Source organism: Pinus tabuliformis, chromosome 7 (genome assembly GCF_031772625.1).
Source record: "Pinus tabuliformis cultivar Carrire ecotype Pingquan chromosome 7, CPIR1, whole genome shotgun sequence".
Lineage (NCBI taxonomy): Eukaryota > Viridiplantae > Streptophyta > Pinopsida > Pinales > Pinaceae > Pinus > Pinus tabuliformis.
In genome coordinates this window covers 1809781357-1809805109 of record NC_142293.1, presented here as the reverse complement: position 1 = coordinate 1809805109, position 23753 = coordinate 1809781357, and the positions used below count along the sequence as shown (strand labels likewise).

General features: G+C 40.8%; 1 protein-coding gene across 1 annotated transcript; it reads right to left on the bottom strand.

Annotated features, from left to right (window-relative positions):
• Positions 1 to 365: 365 nt before the first annotated feature.
• On the bottom strand, positions 366 to 21943 carry LOC149255611 (proteasome subunit alpha type-1-B-like). Its single transcript, XM_089460536.1, has 2 exons — positions 21511 to 21943; positions 366 to 1304 (listed from the first exon to the last, which is right to left on the bottom strand). The coding sequence occupies exons 1-2, from the start codon at positions 21859 to 21861 to the stop codon at positions 846 to 848; spliced, it is 810 nt and encodes a 269-aa protein (XP_089316662.1). The 5' UTR covers positions 21862 to 21943; the 3' UTR covers positions 366 to 845.
• Positions 21944 to 23753: the final 1810 nt, after the last annotated feature.

The window sequence follows — 23753 nt, the reverse complement described above, 5'->3', positions numbered from 1 at the left end:
AATCCCCTGTGAGTCAAGGCAATTTAAAATATATATGTGTGTGTGTGTTCTAAACCACATCACATATTTCTACGCATGAATACCTAAATGACCTCTAAGAGATAAATTGATGTATAAGGCACCAATTTTTATCATTCCATTGAGATTAATCATTAAATATTTAACCATGGATGGCCAATTCACAAGAATTTGTTGCTCTGCAGCTAATGCCGACATAAAGTGGAGAGGCAACAGATTTAACCCCAATGCATCAAGTGCTTATATACTAAGAGTGGCATTTACAAAACTGCACTAACCCAATTTATGGATTTACTTGGCGCTATTCTGCTATGAGTTCACGTCAATAAAGCACACCAACACAATGGTAAAGCGGAAAGCATGAAATCTATGCATGATACCATCATAAATTTCAGGTTAAATTTAAAATGGTTTCTTGAATAATTCTTACACTGTTGATACCAACAGTGGACAATTATACTAAAAGTGAGTTTATCCTCCAATAACGAAGATAAATAGAAGGATCTCATATTTGCGTAAGTTTGTGATCCAGAAAAAAAAAAACCTCTGACCACTTTAAAGTTTAAACTCAATCTCAGCAACACGCCTAAGTGGGATTGGTAAGATAAGAAAATGAGAACCAACCAGACACTTCATGATAATATGTATCAGTGTACTTGTAGAGACTGGAGTTTACCAACAGGACAAAATAATGGCAAAATCTTGTCAAATATTACTTCATCCATAAACCTGATCCTTCAAAAACTTTCTTGACTTTTATTGGCAGCGCTTGCTTCATCTTTTCAAATGGGATAGGTCATATAATCTAAACAAACAACTTTGCAAAATTAGGTCTCCATGGGAGCTACACCTTGATCTGCATCATCTTGCACAGCACCTTGTTCACCTTCAACTGGAGCCACATCTGCTGGAGGTTCATCTTTATTATCATCTAGTGAATCAATAATCTGCTGTACCACTTTTGGGTCAAGAATGTTGAATGCCTCGCCAATTCCAACAACAGAAACACTGCAATTAGAACCATTCAGTTTTCCCTCTGCCAATGCCTCCCTGACAGAAATAATACCATGACGAATAAGTTCATCACGCGAGCACTCTGGGAATGTCTCAAACTTCCTTTCCAAGTAAGTTTTGGCTGCTTGGGAGCGAGCACCAATGGCATATGCTTGATACTCAAAATAATTTCCAGAAGGGCAATTCAGATAAAGATGGGGTCCTGCTTCATCTAATCCAGCAACAAGTAGACCTACACCGTATGGTCGCGTCCAAGACCTTTGTGTGCAGACCTGTCAACATATGTAAAGTGATCACATCTCAATCCCTGTAAAAAGTTTAGAAATTTTAGTAGCTTTTTTTTTAGTTTTCTGAAAACTCAAAAGTAAACTGTCTCTGGGATTACTTTACATATATGGCCTTTTTTTATTCACTTTGATTTGACCGCCTGCATGCAGTTGAGTATTTTTACTTCCTACTTTGTTGCTGCCACGGTGAAGATATTTCTTTGATACAGTTTTTACTTATATATAGATATGGCAGGCTCCTATAGAACCCCCAAATTGGGATGGTTTTGTAGACACCAATCCTACAATCATGGTGGATAGTGGCAGTGGCATGACTTCACAAAACTATGAAATTCAAAGGCAACAGTGGCTTTTCTTAGTCTGCCTTGTACATGTTAAAACTGTCTCATGCATTTGTTTTCCTTAAGTGAACAGAATGAAGGCTGCTTAATAAGCAGAAACCTCCCGTATTTTGTGTTGTTTAAATTTCACTGGTCGCACTTGTATACAAACTTTCCAATAGAGAATAATCCATCAGTTTCACTTAAAATACAATGTTCAACATAGAAAGATCTAAATTCCTTTCCTTCTAATTGCAGTCCTTCGGTTAACGTGTCTGAAATATATGTCAGCCCATGGTCATTATAATAGCATTTCACATAATGTCAGAAAACGTCAGACATAGAATAACGCTAGCTAGCCATGCCATCCTTTGTGCATAATAATAGGAAACCCAAGGTCCACATATTGGCTATATCCTAGAAGAAGAGTCAAAACATATAAATCTGAAAGCAGAGTACCATTGCAACTGAGAGCTACTCTATGTCCATATGAGGTAGAAATATTCAAGACATGAGTGACTATAACAATATAGTTGCAGTGCTTCTGTAACCTGTTAACGTGTTTGAAATATATGTTAGTCTGTTAGGGTCCAACCCTAACCGCCTTATTTATGTAATAGGATCGAGTCATAATTATAGTTAAGTAAAGAGTCAATAAAGCCCATATTAATAATTGTAAGTGGTTGACCCGCATTTAAAGAAGGGACCACAATTAGTTGCAAATGGGCCATGGTATTAGATAGATGGTATTAATAAGAACCATGGTATTGGCCCATGGTATTGCATGTATGAATCTTATATAAAGGATAGAGACTCCCCTCGAGGAGCATCGTGTCTTATTTTGTAATCGAGCCTAGCTCTATTGGAGGTTGCCCCCTCGAAGAGGCAAGTGAACATTGCTTTCTGAATAATAAAATACTTGCTGTTATTTCTTATTGTTCTGTGTTTTGGGTATATTTCTTCGCATATTTGGTATTTTGGTATTTCCTTGCAGGTCAAGAGCATAACAAGTGGTATTAGATCACTTTTTAGGGCCGGTGGGATCTCCATTTTTTTAGCAAAATTTTTTTTGGCTAGAGACGTGTTCCGGCATCTTTAAACCACGGGATATGTCGTTGAGCGCATAAACCTGCGGATTTGGAGAGGCATGCACACAAGAAATACAAGAGGTGGTCACGCTTGTTGGACTCCCTTGTAACCCCTGTGGGTACCCCTTCGAGTAGTAGCGCATTGGACAGAACCACCCACGGACTGTCTTCCAAGTACCCTTTGGGTATATCGGAAGCCCCCTAGGCTCTCTTGAAACCTCGCCATAGATAAATCGTCAGCCATCTTGCTGCCACAGTACACTGAGAACAGCACTCGGGGAGATTACTCGCGCGTACGATAGGGTAGTCGAGTTGTACGGCTAAGGGTATGGTTGATCCTCCTTGGTTAGTGCCCTAAAAGATTGGCCTGAGTACTACTGTCAGACCGTTATGTATATTGCGATCTGTAGCACCTGACACTCCTTGAGACCATAGTCCCCTTATCTCTCTCTGGATCGCGCATCATCTTTGCTAGATCAGATCTAGCAGGTGGGGTTCTGTCGCAGCAGCAACAATCAATTCCGCCATTCAGATCTAGCAGCAAGGGTTCGATCACTGGCACATTCCTACTCATACTCTGCAGTTGAGGGTTCGCCGACAGATCTGACTATTTGTGTGGGCTCCTACACCTAGGCGTGATTTTCGCAGGACATTCGGCAGAATTGACTTTTCTGGGATTCAGCGACTGCAGTATTCCTAAGCGAGGAGTAAAAACTCCTTTCAGAGTAGAAAAAAAAAATTCTAAGACCCTCCCAGGATGCTTATAGGAGACTTAGCCCATAAGAATCAAGTCGACTAGCTGAGCAAGGTGGTACCATTCAATTGTTTGCGTCAAAAAATTTTGGGCGGTCCCAAACTTGAAGTGCACCGGATCAGTGCATGGTACAAACTAGAGCTCAAGCTATGGCCAATGAGAAGATCGACAGCCTTGAAACAAAGTTGGACTCAGTACTGTCGTCGCTCAAGACCTTAGTGGACACACTCGCAAAGGGCAAGTCGGAGGAACGCATAAAGGCATATGTTTTCAATGAAAACATTGAGGGCGAGTCTAGCCATTCTCTTCACCTCTTTGGCAACCACCAACAATCCCAGACACGACCACCCAAGCTGGACATGTATAAATTTGATGGCTCTCATCCGGCCACATGGCTAGCACAAATGGAGCAATATTTCACACTGAATCACATCAGAGATGATGTGACTCAGCTTAGTGTGGGTAGCATGTACTTGGACAATGAAAGATGGCAATGGTGGCAGTGGCATCAATGTTGCTATGGAAGGCCCGTGACTTGGCAGACATTCGCAAAAGCTCTTACGGATCGCTTTGACCATGAATCTAACTTTTTGGGTTGTCTCACTAAGCTTCGACAGACAGGAACAGTGAACGAATATATTACAGCCTTTGAAGCCTTAGCTTTCCGCACAGGAGGTCTACATGATCAGTTCTACTTGGAATGTTTTGTCAATGATCTCAAAGAAGCCATACAAGCCCACGTCCGACTGCAACACCCTACCCCATGGCTGGATGCTTGCAGGATAGCTCGTGAAGTAGAATGTGCGTTAGCGGCTTAGTCCAATCGCCCAAACTTCATAGCCAAGGGTCGCCCTACCCCAGGCTCAAAGCACTACCCAAACACTCAAGGTTCAAAAGGTGTCACTAGTGGAAATGGCGGAAAGAAGAAAGCAATGATTGTGTTACTACTGTGATGAGAAATACTCCCCCGGGCATAAATGCAAGGAGCCCAAATTCTTTTAAATTGATGCTACTGATCACAGTTCATCGGACGAAGCCCCACCACTTGAGGAACCAGAGGAGGAAGATGAGGACAACCAGCCGAACAATGTACCAGAAGAACCAGTTATCTCGCTACATGCTTTGGCAGGGATTTCTTCTCCCCAAACTCTCAAAATAAGAGGTTTTATTAAGCATCGCCCAGTAGTAGTCTTGATTGATAGTGGCAGTATGCATAACTTTATCCATCAAAGAGTCGCGAAAGCAGTGCATTGTTTTGTCAGAGCAATCTCTAACTTCCGGGTCCAAATTGCTAATGGGGGGACAATGAAATGTGAAGGCCACTGTCAAAATGTCAAACTTCAAATGGGGGATTACCAATTAAAGACCCACATGTTTTCCATACACATGGGAGGGTGTGACATTGTCCTGGGTGCTGAATGGCTCCGCACACTTGACCCAATCACAATGGATTTCCAGGAGTTATATATGAGCTTTAAGCAGAACAACCACACACATACCCTCCGCAGACTCTAGGGGGGTGATCCCTCTATCATCAGCTCACATAGGATGGAAAAATTGTTAAAAAAGGGCCACCATGGAGTTATCGCCCAATTTAATGCCATCCAGGCCTTTGAACCCACTTCTCTTCATATTCATCTGGAGATGCAACAGATCTTAAACAACCATCTACCAGTCTTTGACAAGCCTCATGAGCTTCCACCCTCGAGAGGGGAACATGATCATAGCATTACTTTGGTCCCAGGGGCCCAACCACCAAATGTGCGCCCATATAGATATCTGTTCGCCCAAAAGAATGAAATTGAAAAAATCATCAAGGAACTCTTGGAAGCAGGCGTCATTCGTCCTAGCATTAGTCCTTATTCATCGCCTGTGGTCATGGTGCTCAAGAAAGATGGGGAATGGCGTATGTGTCCAGAATTCAGGGCCCTCAACAAGTTGACGGTCAAAGATAAATTTCCCATCTCGGTTGTCGATGATTTGTTGGATGAACTAAATGGGGCTCAATTATTTACTAAGCTCGACCTTCGCTCGGGCTATCACCAAATTCGCATGAAAGAAGTAGACATTCCAAAGACTGCTTTCCGAACTCATGAAGGCCATTATGAGTTCCTGGTCATGCCATTTGGTCTTTGTAATGCCCCATCCACTTTTCAAAGCCTTATGAACCACCTGCTCAAACCATATCTCAAAAAAATTGTCCTTGTTTTCTTTGATGACATCCTCATCTACAGCCGCACCTGGGCCACACATCTTCAGCATGTAGATCTGCTCTTGCAACTGCTCCGGAAGCATAAATTATTTGTCAAGATGTCCAAGTGCTCTTTTGGCATGGAAGAAATTGAGTATTTGGGCCACATTGTGGGGCGTGAAGGTGTCAGGGTGGACCCCAAAAAGATCCAAGCAATGCAGGATTGGCCTCAACCAAAGACCTTGAAGAGCTTGAGAGGATTTTTGGGTCTCACGGGCTACTATCGCAAATTTGTCCGCAATTATGGTTGCATTGCTAGACCCCTCATTCACCTTCTCAAGAAAAATTCATTTCTCTGGAATGATGAAGTACAACAGGCATTTATAGCTCTCAAACATGCCATGTGTTCCACTACCCAACTTCACCAAATCTTTTGTGATTGAATGTGATGCTCCAGGTACGGGTATTTGGGCGATCTTAATGCAGGAAGGTTGACCCTTGGCCTTCACTAGCCAACAACTAAGTTGGACAAATCTGGGACAATCTACCTATGAGAACGAGATGATGGCCATCTTACATGCAGTAGATACCTGGCGACCATACTTATTGGGGCGGCGTTTCCAAATCCGCACAGACCATCAAAGCCTTAAATATTTTTTGGAGCAATGCCTATCCTCGCCACAACAAAATAAATGGCTCGCCAAAATGTTGGGATATGATTATGAGATAATTTACAAGAAAGGGCATGAAAATATCGTAGCAGATGCGTTATCACGCCAATTTGAGGAGGAAAGCACCCTGCTCGCAATCTCCCTTCCCATTCCAGAATGGATTGAAGAGGCTCGCAAGGAATGGTTTTCACATCCCTGGCTCTCCCAACTCATTAATCAACTGCAGGCAGATCCAAATTCCACAGCAGGCTACTCTTGGCAGGATGAGATTCTTCACTACAAGGACAGAGTCATGATATCACCAACATCCGCCCTCAAAAGCCGCATTTTGGCAGAGTTGCACTCATCTCCCACTGTAGACCATTCAGGGTTTCAGAAGACTTATGCTCGCACTCAACGTTCATTCTTTTGGACAGGCATGAAAGAGGACGTTCTTAATTTTGTAGCTGAGTGCGACGTATGTCAGCGCCACAAAGGAGAAACAGTGAAATCCCCAGGCACATTACAGCCATTGCCCATCCCGGCCTCAATCTAGACTGAGGTTTCTATGGATTTCATTACGGGTCTTTTGAAGTCAGGAAACAAGTCAGTCATCATGGTGGTTGTGGATAGACTTTCTAAGTATGCTCATTTTTGCACCCTACCCCACCCTTTTACACTGACTTTGGTCGCTCAATCTTTCATGGACCAGATCTTCAAATTGTATGGCATGCCCACTTCCATTGTGTCTAATCGTGACCCGATCTTCACCAGTAACTTTTGGCAGGATCCCTTCAGGCTACAAGGTACCCAACTACAACTCAGTACTTCCTATCATCCATAAACTGATGGTCAAACTGAAGCAATCAACAAATGTCTGGAGACCTACCTTAGGTGTTTCACTTCAGAAAAGCAACATCTATGGGTACAGTGGTTACCTCTAGCCGAATGGTGGTATAACACCAACTATCACGCCACCACCAAAATGACTCCATATGAAGCAGTTTATGGTCAACTCCCTCCTTCACCTACTTCTTATATCAAGGGATGCTCGAAGGTACAAGCAGTGGATCAACTCCTACAAAACCGCACAACCATGCTGGCCCACCTCAGAGAGAATCTCCATCAAGCTCAAAACCGCATGAAGCAACAGGCAGATCAACATCGTTCAGAACGCCAATTTCAAGAAGGGGATCAGGTATTTTTGAGGTTGCAACCATATAAGCAAACATCACTCAAAGACAAGGGTTGTCATAGATTATCTCCAAAATTCTACGGATCGTATCAACTACTTCAATGCATTGGAGAAGTCGCCTACAAGCTAGCTTTGCCACCCACTGCAAAAATCCATCCAGTCTTCCATGTCTCATGCCTCAAGAAAGTGATTGGGAACCATTGCTGAATTCAAACCAGTCTACCTGAATTGGATGAAGAAGGGTCAATCTGGCTCCAACCTGAACAGGTTCTTGACACACAAGAACGGCACCTGCGCGGCTGCACGATCAAGGAAGTCCTCGTCAAGTGGAAAGACACCTCTCCGGAAGATGCGACCTGGGAACCAGCCACTATCCTTCAGCAGTTTCCGCAGCTTCAGCCTTGAGGACAAGGCTATTCTTATGGGGGAGGGCATGTTAGGGTCCAACCCTAACCCCCTTATTTATGTAATAGGATCGAGTCATAGTTATAGTTAAGTAAAGAGTCAATAAAGCCCATATTAATAATTGTAAGTGGTTGACCCGCATTTAAAGAAGGGACCACAGTTAGTTGCAAATGGGCCATGGTATTAGATAGATGGTATTAATAAGAACCATGGTATTGACCCATGGTATTGCATGTATGAATCCTATATAAAGGATAGAGACTCCCCTCGAGGAGCACCGTGTCTTATTTTGTAATCGAGCCCAACTCTATTGGAGGTTGCCCCCTCGAAGAGGCAAGTGAACATTGCTTTCTGAATAATAAAATACTTGCTATTATTTCTTATTGTTCTATGTTCTAGGTATATTTCTTCGCATATTTGGTATTCTGGTATCTCCTTGCAGGTCAAGAGCATAACATAGTCCATGGCCATTATTAAAGCATTTCATATGATGTTAGAAAATGTCAGACATAGAATACCATTATCTAGCAATGGCATCCTTGTTGTGCCAAAATGTACTTACTACTCTTACAGCCTCGTATGGGGGAGATATTGTAACGTGGGTAATGTTGATGTCACCATATGTAGGCTTTCAAAAAATGTAATAACAAATAGTAGTAATAATACTATATTTGGCCAAACATAGATACAAGGAGAAATAAAAAAATTTCCATATATATATATGAAACATAGGTGTACGAGATTTATGCAAAACATAAAAACTACTATAAGAGACAATATAAAGAGATAAAAGAGAGTAATCAATATATATATATATATATATATGATATTTACATAGAAATAGTGTCACAATGCAAATATAAATATCTTAACAATAATCAATTTTTTTCCTACATATTCATATTTTCATAAGTTCTGAGTTCTACAGAGTTGGGAGCCACTGCAACCAGCCTAGATTCATCTTAATGATCGAAAAAATTACACTTCAAATGATTTGATCCCTTTCAGAGCTTAATAGATCTGGGATTAAGATGGATCTAAAATGGTGTATAAATACAGGAAACCCAATACCCAAACATTTCCTATACTCTAGAAGAAGAGTCCAAACATGTAAATCTAAAAGCAGAGTAGCATTACAACCAAGGGCTACTCTATGTCCATGTGAGGCAAAAAGAATCAAGGCATGAGTCTATGACAATCTAGCCCAACCAGAACGTTATCCAAAGACAGTATTAGGACTAAATATGATCAGCAATCAGAAGGGCAAGGTGTGCAATGACTTCTTCCATAATCAATTTGGTAGTGATGAATGATAAGCCCTGTTAACCTATGTAATCGGCGGTTTTGGTGCTCAGTGTTGGTGTTGCCTGCTCTCTTTTTGCAAATGAGTAAGATAATAGACAACCAATCATACACATTATAAGATAGACATGAAGACAATGTAGAAAAGTGTATAAATATATTAAAAGTGGAAGTGCATAGAAGGATTAGGTCTCCACAGACATGTTCATTTAACATATCTAAACCAGTGTTCCATGGGGACACGTCCCCCAGGGTGGGGGGTTGCACCCCCTTGCTCCCCCATGCTCCCAGGATGGGGAAACCCTTGGGGAAATGTTTCCCCACTCAAGGTGGGGGGGTGCACCCCCTGGCTCCACCATGCTCCAGGACGGGAAACTCCTGGTGAAATGTTTCCCCACGTCCCCCTTTTGGGGAAACGTGGGGAAACTCCAAGGGAAATGTTTTTCCAATGATGGAACGTGTTTCTCCATTAAAAAATAAAAAGTTTGCATTTCTGTGCTATTATTTTTTTATTTTAGTTTTAAATTTGTGGTATTATAATTTCTGCGTTATTATTTTTTTTAAATCTCATGCTACTGTTAAACAATGGCACTTAGATTCAGTCACTAATAGTCTTTAGATTGCCATTTTGTTATTATAATAAAAAAGCCCTTCTGCAGGCTACCAAAGGTCCAAAACTTAAGAAATCAACACAAAACATCAAAAACAACAGTGTGAGTCAGAATAACTCTAGTGACAGCAGCAGTTCTGATTCAAATTATGAGGGTAATATTAATACAAGGGAAAACATTGCAATTGCAAGTGTGTTTGGAACTTCAGAAACCTCCACAGTGGAAAGCCAAAACAATGCCAATCTCCCCCCAAAGGGATTGGCTCACCATGCAAGGGGAACATTTAATCACAGAAGACCTTTGTATATATATGTAACTAAAGTACCTGCTCCACCAACCAAGAAAAAAACAAGGGGCAGATCAAGTAACTGGAAATGCAATATTTTTGGCCATACTTGGGTGGGGAGTTACAGTTGGATTAAACAACACATCTTGGGCATTGGTGGAAAAGGAGTTAGTGCATGTGATAAATTAAAAATGTTTGAGAGATCTGCGCTTTTGAGGCTAGAATTGGGAGTAGATGCAAAGGGCACCTTATTTCGCAAAATGTCAGTTCAGTTGAAGGTCAAAATGTGAAAAGGAGTTTGAAAAGGAAGGCTAACACAACCGCCAATATTGGCAATATGCCTCCACCACGTTTTGCTACAACATCTTCATCAAAAACCAAAAGGAAGTGTTACACATCATTTTGTCACCATTAGGCAAATGAACGCCAATCCAAATCTCTTGCTATCTGATGAAGTGTTCCAAAGCAATCCCCCACAATGTTGGAAGAAAAACAATCCCAAAGACAACAAGAATCCTGGATTGCATTGCTTAAAAACCTATTTTCAAGCACTTGCGCACTTTTCCTAGTCACTATCTACGCAAACGCAATTATGATTATTATGGCCTACGCAATCTTGCACTCTATTTTCCACTAAAAAGTGCACAAGCCTCTTGACGCAGGTAAAATATAAAAAACAATTTCTAGAAACTTTGTTGGAGGAATATTTTCCAACTGAAGGCCTCGAGCCCCTGCTTACCTGAGCCTCATCCCTTGGTTCATGGATCAAACTCCCTCTCTTTGTGGAACCCTAATCCCTCTCTTTATGGATCTCATCCCTTGAGAAGAGGATCTCAAACCTCCTCCTCTTGGCCTATAAATTCAGCACAGACCAGAGGGGAAGGGAGGACTTTTTGAATGTAAACTTATGTTGTCAAATTGAGGCTGGAAGCTTGTCACTTAAGGGAGGATTGGAGACTATTGGAAGGAGGTTTGCAACATCAAGGCTAAGGTTGTATTGCTCCTTTTCATTCATTTATAATACAAAAGAGTGTTTCTTTCCCACTGTATTGTTCAATGGAGCTTATGTATTGTGTGTTTACTTCTATTTTTCCATTGATAATGATATTAGGTACTAATTTCCTTGATCACTAGCATGGGTTTTATTGAGTCATTTATCTATCATATGCCTTTGATCCTTTGTTGTTGTTGAGTTTGATGTCTAAATTCTAAGCATTGGAAAGCTACATCAAACTATAGCAAGGATCTTCATCAGGCATTTCGTTTCAAAGGTATGGATTTCATATTCCAACACTCTTGCTTATGATTCAATAGGAATGAACTCAGGGAAAGACTTACTAGTTTGTTTGTTTGTTACTAAATTCAACCATGGAATCTAGGGAGATATTGGCTTGTCCGCAAGACGAGATTTTGTCCGCCTAACAAGAAGGATGTTTGTTCTGACGCAATGGGGCCAACTATTGCAGGGATGTATGGTAAATCAAACCGTGATGATACAGATGATGCGATTGGAAATCTTTTCTTTCCAATGGCATTCCTTTCCATGTTACTCGCTCTCCTAATTACATGGAGATGGACCTCATATGCGCCTCCAGGTGAAACCAAGTTGAGGACAACGATCTTAGAAAGAGAAGTGTCCAAAATTACTAAGTAAAAAGAAATTATGAGACAGACATGGGCGAGGGTAGGGTGCTCTATTGTTATGGATGGGTGGACAGACATTGCAAAAAGTCCACTCATCAACATCATAGTTACATGTGTAGATGGGCCTTTCTTTCTAAGAGCTATTGATTTCTCTAGAAAGCGCAATGATGCAACATTCCAATATGAAATTTTTTGAGATGTTATGGAGGAGGTTGGACCTGTCAATGTTGTGCAGGTTGTGACAAATTCAGCAGCAGTGTGCAGATCAATTGGATTATTGATTCAGGGTAGAACCAGGCATATTTTTTGGACCCCTTGTTGTGTGCATGTGCTCAACGATGCATTGAAAGACATTGGCAAAATTCATTGGGTATCCACTTTGGTATTAGCTACGACGGATGTGCAGATGTTTATCTGCAACCATCACACCTCCTTAGCCATGTACAGAGCTCACTCGAGGAAAGAATTCCTCAAGCCCACAGAAGACTAGATATGCCAACTATTTTCTTTTATTGGAGAGGATGTTGCAGGTGCAACCAGCATTGCAAGCCATGGTTGTGACCCCAGAGTGGAACAGGTGGACAGAGTCCAAGAGAGAAGAAAGGAAGAAGATCGAGACTCAGAAATTGGATAAGATAATGATTAGTGGGTAGATTACAATTATTTAGTCTCTATCTTACGCCCTATAGTTGAGGTCATTTGCTACACTGACACTGACTCTCCTAATCTTGGAGAAATATATGGAATTTTTGATAGCATGTTGGGTTTGGTAAAGGTAGCCATTCGTGAGAAAGAGCCCTCCTTAGAGTTCTATATGAACCATATTCGACCCATTATTCAGCATAGATGGGATCGAATGAACACACCTTTGCATATGGTGGCATATGCATTGAACCCAAAATGGCATATATCACTGCTCAATGAATCAAGGATGGTAAAGGAGTCATGGAGATGGAGGGCAAGGAGCCCATCGAGGAAGGCAAGCCTGCAACTCCACCGCAAACAGTGAATCAATCTATTTTTGTCTTCATTGTCGACCTTGACATACAGGTCAAGTAGAGAGTAACAGGATATGCCTACAATCTCATGAAAGACAATTTGGAAATCTAGAATGTTGTCCTAAACTTCCTCAAAAGATCTTTGATTTCATGAATGCACACCAACACACTACAGTTATTTCATAATTGGCCCACTTATGGAAGTCTGCCATCTGCATTAACACATCAAATTCATGGAAATCTACAGCAACAGGTTAATGTACAAACTTAGAGACCAACATGGCCCCTCATATGCACCAATCAGACACAGTGCAAAAGGGGGCACTGTGCACGAGGACATAGGTTTTTGTAACAATCAACCCCCCCAGGTAACCCAAGCGAACGAATCTCGTTTCAGTTTTGTTAAATAGTTACATCCTATTTCAGTTTTTGTATATAGTCTTCATTGTGTCGTCTAGGCATCAAGTTGGGTATCAGTCTTGAGGCCTGGGCTTTTTACTCTTCTGGTTCATTTTAAAAACTCGTATATTCTATAAGGTTCAGTCCTGCCAAATTCACTAGATTGTAAATCAAGTAGATAGCAATAGAGGAGAGCTCCACGCTCCCAAGATTTTGGAGTGTAGAATCATGAACCGGAATTTGATGCTCCAGGTTCCCACTGAGGATCATTCTGGAGGGGAAATTTTGTACAATCATTGTAATTTCCTTGTAAATATAAAATTTAAGCAAAACAAAAAGCTTTGTCTTACCATCAAAAAAAATATTCAAGATCTGCTCATCTTGTTTCTCTCTACCGTATCTCTGTAAAAAGGGACATATTGCCAATGTACCTGTTTTTAGTAATGTTTTCGATTTGTATGATCCCAATCATATGTATGAATCTAGAATCTAGTTCCTCAAATCCTCGGTTTGCTTTCAATTAAACACAAAACTTTCACTTATCATCTCATTTAGTTCCATCTGCCTTTCTACATTTGGAAACATTGAATCCTTATTAATTTTAGTTAACAATGGTATATTCTATGCTTAGCACAATTACTTCAATGTTCCTTTAGCAACCCAATGACAATTTCAATTTAGTTTTCCAATAGCAATCACATTAACCATAAATCATATTGACAGTAACTGTAGATAGAACATAAAATAAAATACAGAAGACAAGCCAAGACAAGACGACACCAGATTTAGCGGATGCCACCGAAAAACCCCAATGTGGGGGAAACCCTTCAATCAAGTCTTCTTATTATTATATCAAAATGTTCAGCAGAGAGAGAGTACAAAAGGTCAAAGTTGACTTGCCAAATCCAAGTCAAAACAGCCTTATAAAATCTGTCGTCAAATTTAGCCCTAACCAAAAAGTCAAAGATGGTCAACGCAACAGCAAATCTTCCTCTTTGGAGCTCGGTCATACCCAATCAAACTCGACCTGATAAGGTGGTCAAAGTCAGGCCAAAACAATCCTAAAAACTACTGTCAACTCTGCGGTTAACCCTGCAATCAGCCCTGCGGTCAAAGTGCCCATAAATTCTCGGTTCGTGTGCCAAATTGTATGACCTGCAAATAAAACAAAATTTTCCCACAAAAATTGCAATCAAAGGATGAGTCAAAGTGCTCAGTCAATGTTGGTCAAACTCTTGCAACAATCCTGAAATTCAGCCCTGCAAATTGCCTAGAAAATTTGTCCTTTTGCCACACGTGTGAGAGAGAAGATTTGCCCAATAACTGTACAAACCAGTGAGAGAAGGAGAGAGAAGAAATGTGTGATAATGATGCCAAATGAGGTGAGAGGGCACTTGTATTAATACAAGTTGTTGAGGGTAAAGAGCCACATCCATTGGGCTTCATGAGCCTACATGATGATGTGGCCAACCTGAACAATTTGCACGTGTGGGCATAAATTCAAAAACACACTTCTGCTTGTCTAAATTGGATGATCTTTATATCAATTTTGGTCCTCTCGAAAAGAGGGATTTAATGCAATCATCATCTCCATCAAATGAGTTGTCCTGAGGTGGAATTTGGCCCTAGTTGCCAATTTTAACACTCCCTCTCAACTAGGGAGAATTCCACCTGCCAATCCATCCATCATCATCGATCATCATGCCACCCTGTCGTCATGTACCATCTCTGAATCTTATCTCATCTCTACTCTGCTGAACACTGATATGAATAATGAAGAAGAATCAATCGAGAGTGAGTCACAAGACCTTACCACTCTCCACTGACAAAAGTCAATCCAGAGGTAGAACCTCAATCAGACTTGATCCCAGATCAAGTTGTTGAACACCATGCATCCTAGACATAGGGAGTACGACAGTACACGATGCGTCCATCGGTAGTGCTATGGTCCCTATCCACTTTTCCCAACTCATTGGCCAAATGAGAGGTACTTCCCATGAGTCCCGGACTACATGGGTAGGATGTATGTTGGGGCATTAGCAAGAGAAGGTGAACCACTCATCCTACTCATATGCCATAGGATAAGGTGAACCACTCATCCTATGCATATGTCAATCATAGGGGAAGGTGAACCACTCACCCTACACACATGTGTCATCAATCATAGGGGAAGGTGAACCACTCACCCTACACACATGTCAACCATCATGGGTATCACAAGAGAAGGTGAACCACTCACCCTATGGTCGCTCATAGCTCCAAGAAGTACCCCAAGCCCCCAGGAGCTCCCAGAGCTTAATGTCCAACTCAAGCGGGACCCTCATGGGAGGGTCTTTCCACGACTCCAAGTCTCTCTCAGAAGGCTAAGAATTTGACCTTCCCTAAGGGCTTCGTGAGGATGTCTGCGACTTGCTCATCAGTCCTGATGTGTTGGAGCCTTATTGCTCCCCGTTGTACCATATCCCGGATAAAGTGGTACCTGATATCAATGTGCTTGGAGTGGTCGTGGAACACAGGATTCTCTGAAAGGCGAATCCCACTCTAGTTGTCGCAATAGATCACAGTGGTATCCAACACATGCTCAAATAGCTCACTGAAGAGCTTCCTCAACCAAACAGCTTCACAACAGGCCATACTAACAACAATATATTCAGCCTTGGCAGTGCTTAGAGCAACCAATTTTTGCTTCTTGCTCATCCAAGAAATTGATGCAGAACTTAATGAGAAGCAACATCCAGACCATGCTTTTACGATCCACCACATTGCCAGCCTAGTCAGCATCGGTATATCCATGTAGCCTCAAATTCTCGGCAATGTATCTTAGTCCATAATTGATTGCGCCATGAAGATATCTCAAGAGATTCTTAGCAGCAATCCAATGTATGTGATAAGGCTCAACCATAAATTGACTCAACGTATTTACAGTGAAGCATATGCCCGAACGGGAGTTTACCAAGAACATTAGGGGCCCCCACAAGTCGTCGATACTCGGAAGGGTTTGCCAATTTGGGCCCAGCAGCACTTCCACATAGCTTCTTGAAGTTGAGTTCCATCGGAGTAGACACAGACTTCCAATCCACCATCCCACATCTCTCAAGCAACTTCACAAAGTATTTTCCTTGAGAAAGGAAAATCTCACCTGGCTTTTGTCAGACCTCTAGGCCTAAGAAGTAATGCATCAGACCTAGGTCCTTCATTTCAAATTCAAAAGCCAACTCCCTATTGCATTGATAAATGAGAGCGTTTGCACTTGTTAAAAAAAGATCATCTACATAAAGGACCAAAATGAGAGGCATGTCATTTTCAACCTTGAAGTATAGGTTCAGTTCAACATCGCTCCTTGTAAATCCTAGCTTCATAAAGTAGCTATCAATCCTCTCATACCAAACCCTAGGGGCTTGCTTCAACCCATAGAGGGCTTTCTTCAACCTACATACATGTGTCCTTCGATCTTGTACTTCGAACCCCTGAGGTTGTTCCAAGTAGACTTCCTCCTTAAGTGAGCCATGCAAGAAAGCAGTCTTAACGTCCATTTGATGTAGGCTCCATCCTTGAGAGGTAGCGAGAGCAATAATTGATCGGATAGTGGTATATCAGGCAATCAGTGCAAATATCTCATCATAGTCCACTCCTTTTTGAGAGAAGCCTCGAGAAATGAACCTGGCCTTATATTTTTCAGCACTCCCATCAACTCCATGTTTAATTTTGTATAGCCATTTTGAGGTGACTACAGACTTGTCCTTCGATCTAGGCACCACATCCCAGACATCATTTTTCATGATAGATTCATATTCCTCATTCATCACATCCTTCCAGACTTGGTGTTTTACAGCTTCTTCGAACATACATGGCTCAGATTGAACAATAGTACTCATAGCAACTAAGTACCCTTGATACTTGTTCGGCTTCTTACTTTCACGGAATGTCCCTCTTGGAGCAATATGTCTTTCAACATCTTCAAGAGTATATTTGAGCCACAAAGGTCTTTTTCTTGAGGTAGAGGGATCACCAAGAGGTGGATCAATGGGATTCATCGAGCCTTCAACATCAGGCATAGGCTCATCTATCGGAGGTTCATCTTGCTTTTCTACAGCATCATCATTATCCTTCCTTGGAATGGGGAGATCATTGGCCTTCCCAACGGCAATGTCTTCATCGAAGGTAACATCATGGCTAACTTCCACATATCTTTGTCCAAGCACATAGATTCTATATGCCTTTGAATTTTCACTGTAGCCCACAAATATACCTTTCTTCCCAAATGCTTCTAACTTGTTTCTTTTCTCTTTAGGCACATGAAAATACACAGGACAACCAAATATTTTAAAATGAGAAACATCAAGTTTCTTACCAATGAAAACTTCTTCAGGTGTCTTGAAATCCAGTGCTTGATGCAGACTTCTATTTTGAACATACACGGCAGTGTTGGTAGCTTCTCCCATAAGAACATCGGTAGACCTTGATCATGGAGCATGGCACAGGTGGCTCCCATGATTGTTCGATTCTTTCTTTCAGCGACTCCATTTTTGCTCAAGAGTGTATGGAATAGTTGTCTCCCTTTTAATACCAGTGTCTTTGCAAGAGTCATTGAATTCATTTGATTCATATTCGGTTCCATTGTCGGTCTTCAATATTTTGATCTTCTTCCCTATTTGATTTCCCAACAAAGCTTTGAAAGAATGGAACCATTTGAACACTTCATCCTTCTTCTTCAAGAAATAGATCCATGTTTTGTGAGAGAAGTCATCCACATAGTATAAGTATCTTCCCAATGATGTTACGGGCAACATTCCAAAAGGTCATAACAATTGAAGAATACCAGTAATTTGGCTTTCACTTGAAGGGAATGGTCCCCTTGTAATTTTCCTAGCTGCAAACCCTGACAAACTCGTTCGTGATTCATGTTGAACTCGGACATACCTGTAACCATCCTCCTTACCCTAGGTAAGGCTTTGTAATGAAGGTGAGCAAATCTGATGCCATAATTCAGATTGAAGAGAAGTATCGCAAGTCAAGGCTCCCAGGACTTCCTCCGACTTGATAGAGACCTTCAACCCTAAATCTAAGTGTAAATGCATCTTTGGGGTTTCTTTGCCAAATACTTACCTTTCCATCAATGAATGCTACCTTGAAGCATTTATCTTCCATTGCAGAAATAGACACCAGGTTTTTCTTCAAATCGGGTACATATAATACTTCTTGTAGATGAATGGTTTGACCTTGATTTAAGTGAAGAGTGACAATACCTATCCATTTCACAGAGTAGGTGGCATTGTCTCCAAGTATGATCTCCAAATTAGTCTTCTTTTCAACCAAATTTGAGAAGGCCTCCTTGTACCCAATGAAGTGCCTTGAGGCTCCATTATCAATCAACCAATGCTCCAAAGTATCCGGAGGAGAGGCAATAGATAGAGCAAAAATAAGATAAAATTCATTTTGTTTCTCTACAACATTACTTTCCTCATACTTGAAATTTTTCGTCCTTATGGGGGGTCGACCATTTCCATATCGAGCAGCGAGAGCATTCCTCTTTCCTTTATTGTTGAACCTATTGTTCCTTTGATTGCCATTGCCTTTGAAATTGTTGTGGTTGTTGTCATCATCCCTTGGAGAATTCTTCTTGTGAGTACACTCTCTAGCATAGTGGTCAAACTTGTTACAATTGTAGCACCTTCTTTTTCTTCCTTCTTTGAATCCCTGCTTGAACCCTTGACCTTGTCTCCTTGGACCAGCATTATTCTTCCTCTTAGCATGAGCAAAGAAAGCAGTAGATTCATTTCCATTTGAAGACTTATCTCTCTCCATCATCCTTGTCTCTTCTTCAGTGCATCTAGCCAATAATTCATCGAAATTGGGAATCCTGTTATTGTTGAGAATGGTTGTGTTAAATGCATCCCATGCTCTTGAAAGACCTCCAAGTGCAATGAGAGTGAACTCCATGTCAGCAATAACTTCTCCAATGGATAGAAGGTCATTCTTGATTTGTGTGATCCTCATGAAGTAGGATTGGATAGACTCCCCTTTATTCATCTTGACGTCCTTCTACTTGTTCTTGAGAAAGAGGATTTGATTTGCATTGTTTACTTTGAACATCCCAATTAGCTTATCATACATCTCCTTAGATGTTCCCAAATAAGAAATATAGGCAATCAAATGCTTTTGAATGGAATCTATGATAATTCTTTTAGCTTTGACCTCACCTTTCTTGTACTTCGTCTTTGCAGCAATAGGTGCATTTGAAGGAGGCTCCACCACTCTTCATTGCACATAGTCCATGGCATCATGCTCTTCCAAAGTTAAATCCAAAGTCATCTTCCATGCATGGTAGTCAGATTTGTCCTTGATCTTATCCTCAGATTTGAAGTAAGATGTAGTAGCCATTGAAGCTAGTCCAATAGTCTTGTCTAACAGCTCTCCCTTAGTGATTGTTTTTCTCTCTCTTGCTTGGGCCTTGTCTTCACCTGAGCTATAATACCATGTTAATTTTAGTTAATAATGGTATGTTTTATGCTTAGCACAATTACTTCAATTTCCTTTGGTAGCCCAATGACAATTTCAATTTAGTTTTCCAATAGCAATAACCATAAATCACATTGACAATAACTATAAATAGAACATAAAATAAAATGCAGAAAACAAACCAAGACAAGAGGACACTAGATTTGGCAGATGCCAGGGCAAAACCCCAATGTGGTGAAAACCCTTTGATCAATTCTTCTTATTATTATATCAAAATATTCAGCAAAGAGAGTACAAAAGGTCAAAGTTGACTTGCCAAATCCAAGTCAAAACAGCCCTGTAAAATCGGCATTCAACTACAGTCAAATTCAGCCCTAACCAAAAAGTCAAAGATGGTCAACACAACGGTGAATCTTGTTCTTTGGAGCTCAACCATACCCAATCAAACTCGGCCTGATAAGGTGGTCAAAGTTAGCCCAAAACAGCCCTGAAAACTGTGGTCAAAATTGGTCAACCCTGCAGTCAGCGTTGCGGTCAAAGTACCCATAAATTTTCAGTTCCTGTGCTAAACTGTACAACCTGCAAAAACCAAAATTTTCCCACAAAAATCACAATCAAAGGATGAGTCAAAGTGTTCGGTCAACACTGGTCAAACTCCTGCAACAATCCTGAAATTCGGCCATGCAATTTGCCCAAAAAAATCGTCATTCTGCCACATGTGTGAGAGAGAGAAGATCTGCCCAATAGTTGTACGAACCAATGAGAAGGGGAGAGAAAAGAAATGTCTGTGATGATGATGCCAAAGGAGGTGAGAGGGCACTTGTATTTATACAAGTCATTGAGGGTGAAGAGTCACGTCCATTGGGCTTCATGAGTCTACATGATGATGTGGCTAATCTAAACAATTTGCACATGTGTGGGCATAAATTCAAAAACACACTTCTGCTTTTCCAAATTGTATGATCTTTATATCAATTTTGGTCCTCTCGAAAAGAGCAATTTAATGCAATCATCATCTCCATCAAATGAGCTGTCCCAAGGTGGAATTTGGCCTAGCTGACAATTTTAGCAATCCTTATATTTGTCCCTTTTTAACCCAGCACATTCATCATGAACAACTGAAGTTTTCTTGTCTTAAGATTGTATAAAACCAGGAAAACAATGAAAACTAGATGCTCTGGGCAAACTGGAATAGATCTGGCAACACCAAAAAGAAGAGAAGCAAGATGAATAAGACCAGGGAATGCTTAGAATAAAAATAATGAATTTCCTGAAAGCTACAAGATTCATCTATAGCTCTAGAATACTTCCGAGTCGATTCCGATCTCCCAACTGGGGAGCCAATTCAAAACTCTCTCAGAATTCGTGGGCAAAATACAGTCCGTTTTTATTAACAAGTTTCACAAATCTTGCTGAATTTGTGTTCCCTAATATTCTAATAAGCCAAGTTATTGCCAGATTTTACGTTGAATCCAAGTTGACTCTCCACTATCGGTTTGCCGAATTTTGTCAAGTCCGAGTTCTAAGACTTCGCTCTTGGTCACTGTGATGGACAAGGCCATTCTTGGTAAATAACCGAAAACCCAAAAGAAAAGAGCCCTTCTCAACCCAAGATGAATTCTAACATATCCATAAGCCAACGTTTCGCACTTTTTTCTGGGGCGCAGAGCAAAAGAAGGTGCATTTTTTGTTCTTTTTCTGTTTTGTTTTTTTGTTTGAATGATGTTTGGAGGTACAGTATCAGTTAATTCTTACAAGTGTAAAAACACCCAATAAGTGACTTTACATGATATGATATAAATTCAAGCCCTGTTCCTAGCCCTAGAAATATAAGATATACATACACCCACAAACAAAAACTGAAGAATTAGAGAATTGTAGATACATGCCTGGGCCTTGTCTGCAAGCTGGACCACCAATCGACCAACAGGGAGGGGCGATTCGTACAAGAACTTATAATGTATGCATTCTGACCTCATGTGAAGAGACAAAACGCGGCCATCTGCAGTGAGACCTGCAATGGCCACCCCTATGTGATCATCCACCTTGAAGATCTTCTTCTGGTAAGAGGAGAACTCAGAGTTGGTCTTCCCCACACTCACCAACACCGCATGTGTTTTGGATACGAGCCCAACTGCAGCACTACCCTGCTTCACTGCCTCCATCGCATACTCCACCTGGAAAAGCCTCCCGGCAGGGCTCCATGTGGTCACATCTGTATCATACTGGTTCCTGAACATCTCTGCTTTGCTTGGATCTCACTCCCTCCCTTTGCTTAGCTCAACTGGTTACAATGTCAAAAGTCTTGCAAAACCCAAACTGTGAGAAAGAAAATGTAAAAGCAAAAATTAATTTAGATTATTTGAAATCTGCTCGCTTGCTTTCCTTTTCAACCACAGGTTCAAAAGTAACCATGGTAAGATCATATAACTTTTCTCTAAAATAAAAATTCACAAATAATAATATTGAAACGAAAATTTGCGTAGTTGAAGTGGACTTTTTAATTTTTAACTGCCAAACTGTGAGAAAGAAAAAGTGAAAGTGTAAATTTATTTTATTTTATTTGAAATCTGTTCGCTTTCCTTGCGACTCCGGGTTCAAAAGCAACCGTGGCGAAGGTCAAATAATAAAAATTTAACCAATAACGATATTGAAACGAATTTTTGCATTATTCAAGTGGAGTTTTCAATTTTCAACGACTTAGATTTAATCTACAAATTCTGGTAGGAGGTTTGATGTTGAATTTGTCATTAAACTATGTACTTACTCATAAAAAATTGTGTAGGGTTTTGAGATTTAATTTTTTTAATATAATAAAAAATATATATGAAATGGTAATGTATTTTTTAAAGTGGTTTCCAAAAATATAATTAATGTTTTAAAGATTTTAAATAATTGTTATTTTTTTATCCAAATTTAAATTTTATGGATGATAGATAAGTTTTGTTGGAATTTATTTCGGACTAGGTCTTCTAGACCTCAGCAGTACACAAACTCCCCCAGACATCGAGTTAGTGGACATACTGTACCTCCCATTGACCCTCCATAAGGCCAACAAACTTTGTGGAATTTTTTTCAACTCTCTTCAGTCAGTGTCAAAGGTTAGGAGAGATGGGTCTAGTCCTCTTCGTCAAGGCATTCCATACATTGTATATTTTATGTTCCTGCATTGTACCTTTTATATTCATGCATTGTATTTTTCATAGCAAACCGTTTGGTTCTCCCACATTTTATGGACATCATTGTACTCAAAAGTCCCTTTGACCTAATTTGTGGTCAATAGTTGGACATAAATACAATTATCTTATCTTATTATCTTATGTTTATTTTTGGTTCTAAGTAATCTATTGAAAAGCAAAACATGTATATAATCCTTATTGATTATGTAAATCTATATTATTCATGACATTCTGAAAACGGAGGAGCGGGAAGAGCGAACAATCGGAGAACAGGGCGAGGGTGTCTGCACGCGCCTTTCTCCATGGACGGGGTTCGAGGAGGGAGCTCCCCTCCCTCCTTCAAAGAGATGGTGGTTAACAAAGGTAAGGCTCCCCCAGAATCAGGCAAAGGCAGCAAGAAGGAAGGAGGAAAAAATAGGGAAGAGGATACAGAAGGTAACAAGAAGAAGGAGAATGAAGGCACAAAAGACAAGGAGGAAAATGACAAAGAACAGGGAACAAAAGACAAAAAACAAAAGGGACCATGCAAACCTAAAGCTGAAATCACGCCCAGAGTGATCTTAAATAATCCAGAGCTGCAGGCCCACAGGGAGCACATGCAAACTTATGCTATCATTTGCAAGTTCATGGGACTATGGCCCACCGAAAAGGCTTTACAAACATGGATCAGATACCACTGGAAGCCTAAAGGAAGCATCGATCTTCATCTAGGATCCAAGGGTTTTTTCACTGTGGTGTTTGCAAACATTGAGGACAAAGACAGAGTGTTTGAAGGTGGACCCTACTTCTATGCAGCAGCAGGGCTCTACATGCGGCCGTGGATGATGAACTTCGTGTCGGAGTGGGAAACCTTCACCTCAGTCCCGGTTTGGGTAAGACTCTATTCGCTTCCTCTGGATTACTGGAAAATAGAATCACTAACAGCCATAGGCAATAAACTAGGGAGGTATGTT